Source organism: Protopterus annectens, chromosome 10.part0 (genome assembly GCF_019279795.1).
Source record: "Protopterus annectens isolate FY-2018-M chromosome 10.part0, PAN1.0, whole genome shotgun sequence".
In the NCBI taxonomy this organism is placed as follows: domain Eukaryota; kingdom Metazoa; phylum Chordata; order Ceratodontiformes; family Protopteridae; genus Protopterus; species Protopterus annectens.
The window spans coordinates 1,641,076,928-1,641,089,203 of NC_056744.1; the positions used below are offsets into that span (position 1 = coordinate 1,641,076,928).

General features: G+C 37.6%; 1 protein-coding gene across 1 annotated transcript in view; it reads right to left on the reverse strand.

Annotated features, from left to right (window-relative positions):
* Nucleotides 1-5,240: 5,240 nt before the first annotated feature.
* Nucleotides 5,241-12,276, reverse strand: part of LOC122813830 (serine protease 33-like) — a 123,514-nt gene continuing 116,478 nt past the window's right edge. The window contains exon 6 of the mRNA XM_044086358.1: nucleotides 5,241-6,172. Within this exon, the coding sequence (XP_043942293.1) occupies nucleotides 5,645-6,172 (528 nt within the window). The 3' untranslated portion in view covers nucleotides 5,241-5,644. The remainder of the gene's footprint in view (nucleotides 6,173-12,276) is intronic.

Sequence of the window (12,276 nt, forward strand, 5' to 3'; positions counted from 1 at the left end):
ATTGCACAATGGGGAAACATCCCAAAACAGTCCAGATTTTGAGCAGTCATTTGTTTCACTTTACCATATGCAATCAAATCATTTTTGAGTTACTGCAGATTGAGGACAAATGGAGAAGTTCAGTTGGATTTACACAAAAAAATTGTTTATTGGTATTATATATACATGTATGATTCTTTCTTTTATAACAGATTGTGATGGGTTTAAATTATATATTTCTACCATGACATTTTGCCTTTTAACAGATTATAACATCAACGTGAATGTAAGGAGAACATTTCTGAATCTGTTTTCAAGCCATTTATTCTAAGCTTGGTTTCATCATGGTTTACCTATGAATCTCTGAGATTTCAGTTTGCCAGAAACTTAGTTAAATTACATGAGATCCAAAACACAGAAGAAACTCAACAGTGTTTTTTTCCCACAAGGGTCAAACTCCCTTGAAAATCCCTCATACTCCCCAAATGTGTTATATACACACATATATGCATATATTAACTTCTTGGTCATGCAAATACAAAAAAAAGGAGAAATCTCCCAAAATGAAGGACTCAGTTTAACCTAACAGTTATAAACCACACCAATGCTGCTATCATATGGAAATGTGGAATCAGCAATTTCAGCATTAGGCATTTGGTTCTCGTGGAGTTGAAGCTCAAGAAACAGAGGCTGGAGGAAGTGTATGGAAGCCTTCACCATTTTTCATAGGGTATTAGTGTTCTTGATCATAAAATTATGAATTAAAACAGTTAAGATAATTTTTCTTGATGGTAAGAGGTAATTAAACAATAGAGGCGAGAACAGGTGATAATGCTCCCCCTTCAGGTTAAAGAGCCAGCATAGCCAGCCTTAGGCATAGGCCAACTAGGTGGCTGCCTAGGGTGCCGGTCTAGCAGGGGTGCTTTTCCAGTATTTATTTGGTGTAGGTAGACCAGGATGGGAGCACCAGGTGGTGTGGGGGGTGCCATGGAGCCCTTTTGCCTAGGGCATCAGTTGACCTAAGACCACTCCTGAGAGGCAGCGATCACAAAGTTGTTGTTTTGTATGCCTGGGTTGGTTTTTCCCTACTAAAATGTTTCATTCTGAAACAATGTTATTCTAAAGTCTAAAGTACTGAATATGATATAAGGAATCAGAGACAGTGATTTAAATAACCTTTTAAGTATCCCAACAACATAATCAGAATATACAGACATGCACATTAAAATACCGGACTAGATATTTATAGTACATCATTTTCAAATGTAAAGAAATAATGATACAGTTGTAAAGAACAAAACAAGTACATCAAAATGTTCTTTACATTTACAGGGTTTTGTAATTATATGTTACTGTGAAATATGTTGCCATGAGAGGGACATTGTTTAAGCAAAATAGGCAAAGGTAATTATTCTGATTTCATCATAGTTTGTCCAAGATGATGTAACCATGCATCTTTTCCTTTTTGTGTTGAAAAAAGTGAAAGTGTCAGTATGATGGAATAAATAAGAAAAAAAAACATTTGCAGGAAATTCTATTTCCTGTAAGATGAGTTTTTTTAATATTCTTAGTTTATAAAGCATTCACCATCATTTTAGCACATATTGTGATAGGAAGACACTTATAGTTCAATCAAATAGCCTTGTAAGGATGTTGTCATAAAACAGGGTGCATTAATGTTCTTCCTAGGTAAATACTAGGCAATCAGTCTGCAGACTATTACATACTTAACCAATGGTCAGCCAGTGACCAAAAGTGAGAATCAAACTCTTTACCTTGTGCTGGCAGGATAAGTACCTTAACCATTATGCTAACTCCTATCCTAAAGTTGATACAACCCCAAATGGGATTCAAACCCACAATCTCTGGCTTAGCAGACCCATGTCTTATTCATTAGGCTGTTGGCCTTTATTGCACTTCTTTTGGGAATGAATAAGTACATAGTCATCATCATTTTACTGGCATGACAATATTATAACATATTGTTTTAAGGATTTTTTTTTTTAGTTTGCTTCAAGTGCCCTTACAAAAAATATTCTCACAAATCAAAGTATATTAGAAGCCTTTATAGCATTTTTTACATGAGATCATGTAAAGAATTAATAAGTTATTAGCATTACAAAGAAACAGATGCTGCTCAGCTGTGCATTCAAAATGGCTGCATGTTCCTGATGTCTTGAACATTGATAGAAACATTGCTGAAAAATCTCACAAAATTCTCTACAATTTCAGGACCATTTTTTTTGCAGTTCTTCAAAGACCTTAGTTATGCTGTAAAAGGTAGTGTGTATCTACACATCATCAAAAGTAAAAATTCACCTAAACAGCCATAATTGGACCAGAGAAGTCAGATATTGTAGAAGCAATATAAACAATGGTCCAGAAATCATCAGTTTATTATAAAACAACAAACAAAACTTTTGAGTTAACAAACTCTTCTTCAGTATAATGTTAATACAGACAAGCTGTAATGCATAAATATTTATCACGTCAGCCAATAAAAACAACACAGTTCATCACATGGTATAAAAGCGTACAATTTTAAAATCAAACATGACTAATTGTTTAACAAAGCATCAATTTGAAGTTAAGTCACATAAGAGTGTTTCTCTTTTAATACTGGTTTTAAACTATTAGTTTAGTCCTGGTGGGTGGTCAGCCAAAAATAATTTATCCATTTATATTCCTCTATCTCTGTTTTATTAGCAAGGTCACCACCTCTATTCCTTAGTGTTACTCGTGATAAAACACGAAATTTAAAGCTATGCTGCACACAATTCATCATTATAAGCTTTGCCAAGGTATTAGTTGGCACACTTTTTGTAATATCAGAGAGATGTGAGGAAATTCTTTTTTTTAACTTTTGGTTGGTCTTTCCAATATAGAATGCCTTGAAGGCTATACAGTTTGCTAAATAGACCACATCCTGGGTAGTGCATGTTGCATACTCTGTAAAGAAAAAAATGTTATAAGTATGCAGATGTATAAATTCATTAGCTGTATTTATATATCTACAAAAAATTAAAACCACTATTAAAAGAGAAACACTCTTTTGTGGCTTAACTTCAAATTGATGCTTTGTTATATGTTACATTGATGCATTACAGCTTGTCTGTTTTAACATCATACTGAAGAAGAGTTTGTTAACTTAAAAGTTTTGTTTGTTGTTTTATAATAAACTGATGGTTTTGCATCTACACATCATGGCAGAAGGGGTTGTAAAAGAAGTAGTAAGTCGAAACAAGGAACCATCTATTTATATGCCTATCTATCTATCTATCTATCTATCTATCTATCTATCTATCTATCTATCTATTTATCTAATGTATCATTTCCTTACTGATTTTCAGTAAATGAGCTGGCCTGTGACTCCCTTTCAGCAACAACCTGGAAGGCAGATGGAATTTAAGACTATGTAAAGCTTTTCAGAGGAGCTGCCGCATTCTCTAGTGCAAGGAAGGAAATGATGAAGCAGTGCAACTGGTTGCTCAAGGAATGAGTGAGAAGGCAGGGGCAGGGGACAGTGGGAGACTGGTGAAAACATAGTGAGACAAGCACCTCCGTGATGCCCTCAGAGACCTCATGTAAAAGCTGTAGGGGGAGGGGTAATAAAGAGGGCATGGTGAGAATGGAAATAAGAACAGTAAAGAGATAATTCAAGAGATAAAAAGGTTATTAGAAAGGAAGTTTGCTAGGAAGGAATGCATATGGTTTGGGAAAGAAAATAAATAAGTCACAGACAGTTATGGTATCTGGAGAGGAGGACCGACTAGCAATACCAGGGAGTTAGGACATAGTAGAACCAGGAAGCAGGATCATTAGGAACACAAGACAAGGAAAAGAGGGTGTCAGTACCTGTATATGTAAAGGAAGGGATCAGCTTTTGGTATAACAGTGGATGAGATAGAGGCATTATTTATTTAACATTTGTTAACCAGGAAAGCCAGACCTGGAACAAAGCCAATTTTCAGTAGAGGCCCAGGGAAAAACACTCCAGACACACATCTTTGTAATGTGGGAGGAAACCAGAGCACCTGAAGAAAACTGACATGAACAGAGGAAGGACATGCAGACTCCACACAGGAGGCACCCTAGCTGAGAATTGAACCAGGGTACCTCTTGTTGTGAGGCAACAACATTACCGCTGCACAACTGCATCACCCACCAACATTAGAGAAGGAACAGAAGAAGAAATGGATTAGACTTTTTCAGACATTGGAAGCAAAGGAGGGGACATTAATAGTTTGCCACTTTCTACAGACTGTAAATGCCACAAAAAGGGAGTTAAGAAAATAAAAAAAAAAAAAACAGAAGGTAAGGTAAAGTATTTTTCAAATTCCCTAAAATGGACTAAAGTATCTCATTATGATGGGTCAACAAAGAAGATGACACAATGGAGATGACTGATCATGAGGTCATTGCACAGAAGTGAGGAAGGATGACTGATATTGTGCTGGTGCACATCAGAGGAGGTGCAGAGTGTGGACCTAAATGTTTCCCTTGCAAGTAGTGACCACAATAGCCTTTACTTCTGAAGCAAGGACAGGACGAAAGTGGAGAAGGACCATGGGGGAGCAAATTATAGAAACATTTCAGGGTCTATGTTAAATCATCGAACACTTAAAAAAGTGAACGATGTTCTTGCTCCCTAAACCTAAAACACCCCTCCCACTCTCTAAACCAAAATCCTCCTCCTGATCTCTGTCCAAAAACTAAACTACACCCCAATCTCCACCACGTCTTTCTCCATAGCGCCAGCTTACATTTCTCAAACTAGAATAAGGTGCTTGGGCAAGGTGTGTCACATTCTCTGTCTCTCTGCATAACTGCCTGACCTTGCCTGAGCTCACAATTTAAGTCTGAGTAGGAAATCAGGCTATGCGAGCTGCATGACACTCGAGTCACTGGCTGCAAAACGGTGGTCTTTGAGCAGCTGGGACCAAGGTACTTCTAGTAGGCCCATAAGTCATGTATGTTCTCTAGCATTTGCCTGCTGCTTAGCTGTCAACAGAAGATCAAAGAATCTTTCTTTTAATAAGAAACCTGTGCATCTTCTGCTGTATTGGTTGATGCAGGATGTCGTCTCCTGTTGAATTGTTTCTTAAGTCTCCACATTTTCATTCTGTTCTCATTCTACTTTTCTGTTTCTAGTTCATTACACAACAGGAAGAATAAGCAACATATATATATATATATATATATATATATATATATATATATATATATATATATATATCTCTGTTTGGATACTCCTGGTTGTTAAATAAATAACTGGTATCAACACTTTTGCTATGCTTAGCAGATACTTTGGTGTATTACTGTCTTACAAACTACTGCTCATTAGCGGCAATTTCCAAAAATCACAGACAATATGTATATTAAGAGGATTGTACAATTTTGTTGTTGATGTAAAATTGAAATGTTTTATCTCCTAAACTACAGACAACGAGATGCACACACCTACACACAGAGTAATCAATTGTCAATTCTGTGAAGTAGGGCTTGAATTTGGGAAAATTTAATTTAATCCCATGCAACCCCCTTGTCCACTTTTATATCATCTTTCTCTTCTATATGTAGAATCTTGTCACTAATTTCATCTTCCTGTGGAATTAAGCACAAATAGCAGACATGGCAAGTGAATGTCAATTGGTCTAAGGCATATCTACATTTGCAGATGGAAGACTACCAGGACAGAAGCCATACTTGTTAAGATGGTGAAGAGTCTAAAAATGCCGACGCAATTGGCATATTTAATGGCACTGTTCACTGTTGTGGTATTAGGATTCCTGTGGGTGACACTGTTCACTGTTGTGGTACTAAGATTTGTGAGGGTGACACTGTTCTCTGTTGTGATACTAGGATTTATGTTGGTGGCACCAATCATCGCTGCACTATCCTTTGCAGAATTTGTGCTGACAGTGCTTGCGTAAGGATTTCCATTATCCTGTATTATCACTGCCACTCCATTTTGGAACTCGCATGTTATATTAACCAAGGGCGATGTTGAAGTTTGGGTAAATGTCACAAACTGCAGCCTGGGCACATTGCTCTGAAGCCATGTCTGGAATTCTGTGACATGTGTGAACACCGCAGGGCGAAGAGGCTGTGCGCATCTATATCCCCAACTTGTCAGACCTACCAGTATCCAGACTGCACCCTCCTTGCATACTAGTGGTCCTCCAGAGTCACCCTGCAAAACAAATGGGGAAACATCAATCATGGTGAACAAATCACTGCTTTAAATCTCTGTAACATATTTTTGAAACATGTCTGCTTGCTTCTAAATCAGTGTCTATCACAGAAAGGCACCAATAATCTGACTTGCAAATAGACATACACATCTGATTCCAAGCTCAGAAATGTATTTATTTGCCACAAAAAAGAAACACAATTTTTTCCCACTTTTTCATTAAAAAAAATGTTTGTGACCAATTCATTAGCTCACTAAGTCCATGCCAATTTTCCAAGTACGTTTTGCTTTTTTGCTGTTACCTGCAGTGTTATGCTGTCTCCAAGGTTACCTGTAGTGTTATTCTGTCTCCAAGGTTACAGAGTATGTATATATGGATCTAGTGTCTGGATGTCCAGTCATTACTGGACATATATTTTGTTGTATGTTAAGAGGCAGCAGGAAGCTACATGCCTTGTTTAGCAGTCACCCAAGGAATATATACAGCATGTACATAGCAACACATCCTGGAACATGAACTCTGCATCATTACATGTGCAGATCTAGTTTGGATGTAATGGCTGTAAGATATACTGTAAGCACTTAAAAGACAATACAGGCAGAGATATGTCAAAACACGTTTATTTGCAGAACTAAATGAAAAATGAAAGTGCACCCTACTTATTTTTTTTCAATAAATTCCACAGTTTAATATATACATGGTACCTTTCATTTAAATTTACAGTCCTTAAAAACCACCTCCACCATAATGTTTCAGTTCTACATGAACCCTTCCAGCAATAGGCTGCAAAACAAAGATCACAGCTGAAAGCCTTCTCATGCCTATCAGTTAATAATAATTAAAAAAAAAAAAAAAAAAAATCTTTCCTTGAACTTGCTTCACTCTATATCCACAATAACTTCCAAATGGACCAGAATGGTGACCCTCAGTTTGAGGAACTAGCTTCCTCTCGCTCTCTCTCTCTCCTTTTTTATTATTATTATTTTTGTTTGACATTTGTTTACCGGGATAATCTGACTGGGTCAGCAAAACCCATTTTCAGTGTGGGCCCGGGGAGAAAAGCTCCAAATACAGATATATATAAAATAGAAACATAGCATACATACATTACAATTTCATAGCAAAAAAGAATATGTGTACAAAATTCCTGTGACACAAAGTAAGTCGATATCACATCAGTTAATGTAATAAGCAGACATTTATTACAGTTCCACAGTAAAGAAGAATCTGTGCTCCAAAAATCCTTTGATAGAGAATAAGCAGATAACACGCCACTTTAAATAACAACAGTGAGTAGCTCACAAGTAAAACAGTTGAATATAACGTTTTTTTTTAGCAATGATTGCATACGGTTGAGATTGTTAGCAGAGTAAGGGAAAAGTCTAAGAGAAGGGAAGAGGAGAAACGTGCTTTTAAGAAAAGCAGTTTTGGTTAGATTTGATTACGGTGAGTTCTTCAGATCGAGTTGTAGAGGATTAAGCAGTTGAGAGAGCAGAGCAATAAAGATATAGTAAAAGTGACTTTACAGTTTAAATTCTTTTATACATGCTCAAATTGTAATTATTACTCTATCTAATGTAATAATTGTCAGCCTATTTTTTGTGAGAAAGCAACAAGATATTTTTAAAGGCACATTCCACCCTTTCTTCCACACACAAAATGGCAGTCATGTCACTCTTTCCTCTATCTCTCTATCACTCTCTCTCTCTCTCTATATATATATATATATATATATATATATATATATATATATATATATATATATATATTCAGAAAGATGCAGCCCAGTTCATCAAGTCTGAAAATGGCAAGATGAAAATGTCATAACTTCAGAAGCACGAACTCCCAGAACATCATCTTTCCTCTCAGGGAAAGTAACCACTTGGCCACCATGATGAATTTTGTCCTTTCTCCACTGTAGTGTGATCTTGGAATTGGTATATTTAAGTAGGGGGGGTTTGGCAAATCCCCCCACTTCAATGGGTGTAATTTGCTACCAGTTGTGGTTTTTTCATTGGTGACCAAGTGGTTACTTTCCTGGGGGGGAAAGATGATGTTCTGGGAGTTTGTGCTTCTGCGGTTATGACGTTTTCGTCTTGACGTTTTATACACACACACACAAACACACACACCAGGGGAGAAATGTGTTCTAAAAAAAAATAAATATAAATATATATATATATATATATATATATATATATATATATATATATATGGGTTCACTACACATTACCGAAAACCCATAATCCCGGCGCCCAGAATACCGAACCCACATTACCTAATGCCCATAAACCCGACATTTCACAATACCGACGCCCAGAATATCGACAGCCCATAATCTCGAATTCGAATTCCACGTCACAACAGCATTGAAGAGCAGTTCATGTGATAAGCCAACACCAAACCACATTCCTATGTGCAGAACAACACCCTGAGATGTCATACGACAGAAAACAGATAATGGAAACAAACCTACATCACCATAACATCTAAACACCATCCCTTGACCCTAACATACTTTAGTGTAACACTGACATGACATAACAACAGACTTGTACAGTATAAAAACATCACAAAATGCAAACGGATACTGGAATAACGGCAGTATAACACCTTATATGCAGCTATAACATCTCACATTTTAAGGAGCCTTGCAATACATCTCATAAACTCTAGGGTCGAATAATCAGCTTTATTGTCTAATAACCGTTGAAACTTTTCCTGTCTTTCTACAACACGCCTACGTTTAGGAGAGGGTGAACATCCAGCTGCTAATTGCTCACGAAGGCTATCTACTCTATTCTGCTCTCTACTAAGGCATGACATTAACACAGAAAGATCTCTAGCCCTATCCCCAAGTAAGCATGTCAATCGTCGATGCCACGCCTCCACCGAGTTTTGTGTTCGTGGTAGAAACAGTCTATTCAACTCAGAAACATTCCAAAATGTCACAGGGAATACGGGTGGAAACCTACTAATGGCAGTTGACCTAGTTGTAAACTTCCTTACCCTACCGAGTGCATACCAGTCTGTAAAATACTTTATTAATTCTCTACCTTCTTCAGGAAATGACCCCTTCAACTCAGTGAACGTTGGTATTACTTCCGACTCATCAAGGAATGCCAGTCCAACCAAAGACTTAACAGATAACTGGAACCCATGGCATTTGTTATAAAGTGACCCTAACCCTAGCTGTTGCACTTTACGCCACACATTCATACTGAAGTGAAAAAGGCAACCCTTGGCTGTAACATCAGTGAAATTAAGCCTAATACTTTTAATGGCTGCCACCTCATAATCACACAGGATAAACTGTAGTGACAGGTTTAATTCCTGGCAAGCAAACAAATGTAAAACACAGTGCCACAACATATTATATGCACGGAGTGACTTTTTGGACATTAGAGCGTAAATAAGTGGGACAGATTTACTATAGCCACAACACTTAACTATGCCATGAATACTGTATAATTGAAGACATATAGTGCCTTTACAGAAGTACGTTCCGTCCATCATCCAAATTGTTGCTACACTTAGATCGCTCAGATTGTTAACTGTACTAAACACAATGACATGTGTACCTGAGCCGGTGTCACTAGCCCGTTTGACAACAAATTCACCTGTTTGTAAAGGGAATTTACTTACATCTAGTGTCTCCAGTGTCAAATTAGGTATGTGAACCACACCTGCACTCTTAGACCTAACTCGCCATATTTGCTGGAGCATTGCCTTCCTATTTGGAAGGCTTGGAACACAAGCTAGCGAGGTGGATGCTAACGCATCCTCCACTAGTAAACAGGGAGTATCTCTGGATATAGCAGCCTTGTCGCAGAGTGATCCACAAATGCTATAGCGTTCTACTTCGAACAGATCACCCGCATGATTATGAGGCATAGATTTCTTCAGCAATTCATCCTCAGAGAGTAACTAAGTTACCATTCGACCCTTGCATGTGTTGCTTCTTTTCAGTTTACAACACCAGTAATGCTTGCTACCGGTCTTGCGTTCTAAGTGATAAATGTACCCATCTATAATGAGCACCTCCTTACATTTTTGTGATCTAAGACGTGGATAAAGCACACCAACACTACCAGGTGCATCATAGGTTGGGTTTGCCATCCCTGCACCGTCAGCCGTTGAACAGCTTACATTGTATTACACCCAGTTTTATACTTCCACGTCTGTTGACGTGTAAATAACATTTTTACTATATCCGCTAGTGCACTATTTTCCTGACTTACTAGCTTTTACTAACTTACTGACGACATATGTACGATACTCTTCTACTTCTGCAATTGTACTCAGCATTTCATCATTACGGTATTGTGGGCGTCGGTATTGTGAAAAATCGGGTTTATGGGCATTAGGCAATGTGGGCTCGGTATTCTGGGCGTCGGGATTATGGGTTTTCGGTATTGTGTAGTGAACCCATACATATATTTATATATATATATATATATATATATATATATATATATATATATATATATATATATATATATTCCCCCCCTCCAGTCATGACCTGTACCAAAAAGATAAAGGCTCAATGGTAATGAACAAAGTGACAGAAAATAATACTACTTAGCAAGGAGACATTGTTCTAATAAACTCCACTACAGAACCAGAAATTCTGAACGTATTTGTACTGAAATGTAATCAACATAATGACCTAAAAAGAAACCATAGCAGAGATATTTACAAATAGTTAGGGAAGTACAAAGCATTTAAAGTGTTATACATAAAGTGCATTTTATGTATCATTCTTGTGTGGTGCAGTCCCGTAATACTTAGGTTCATAGGTTCATAGGATGATACTAAGCTATTGGCCTGGAGACCCTTATAAGCCTAGTCAAGAATTTCACCCATGTTCCCTCAAAGTCAGCACCTCTTTCCCCTGTCCAGCAGGGACACAGGTGGGATCCCAGGGGTATATTTTCTGTTTCCCATCTAGTCACCCAGGTTCCTCTTAAAGAGGGCTAGAGTGGTACTATGCTTGACATGGAGAGGGAGTCTATTCCACATATGGGGGAGTCTTTAGGACACAAATCTATCCAACCAACAAGTTCTATTAATGTCACAGACCAGGTTAAGGCCTTGTATGCCAGTTGTGCGAATGAAGTTTGTCTTATGGATGTGCAGCAACCCCATCAAGGCTGGGTCTGATATGGCCTTGTATGCCAGACACAGGTCACCTCTGAGCAGTCTGTATGAGACTGAGTAGAGGGACAGGGCTTTTAGCCTATCTGTATAGGATAGGTGTTTGAGACCCTGGATTTTCCTGGTTAGGAACCTCTGTGGTCTCTCCAACTGCTGCATGTGTTTGTCAAGGTACATCCCGAAGGGGGCATTGTACTCGATAATGGGTCTGATAAGGGAGGAGTACAGGGATGTTATAACCTCCTTGTTCATGGATGAAATACCCTTATTTATTAGGTAGGCCATGTAGAAAGCCTTCCATACAATGAAGGCAATGTGGTGGTCAAAAGTCAGGTTGCTATTAGCCCGGGTGCCCAAGTCCTTCATGACTGATTGCATGCTTAGTACAGCTTAAACAACTATGAAAAAATGCAGTTAAAACCATACTGATAAGCAGCTATTAAATGTCAAACTAAACTGAGTTGTTTTAATGCACTGTACAGCACAGTATCGTAGGAAATGTAAAGGTTTGATTCAATTCTGAAATGGGGATCTTTATTAAGAGCTTCAAAAAAAATCTGTGTTGTGGTTCATTTATAATATCAAAGATAGACTAAATTGCTTTACATAGGAATTTTCAGACATTTGTGTATACCTCAATCATGTGAGAAGTAAATTCTATAACCTTATAAGTGGCATATACTGCACTATAAAGATGAAGCAATTAACTTTTAAAATAAAGTAATTGTATACCAGTATTTCAATTTGTAAATTATTGCAGATTACTCAGTATGAAAAGGAGCCATAATATATTTGTTTTTGCATACAACTGTGCCCCCTCTGCACCTACCTGCACAGTATTCTGTCCACACCCCTCACACGCACACATCTAAATAAATATACAGAGGTCACAATCCCTCAGAGAAAAAAGGAAAGACTGGTTTTGATGGCAAACCATTTCCTTTAT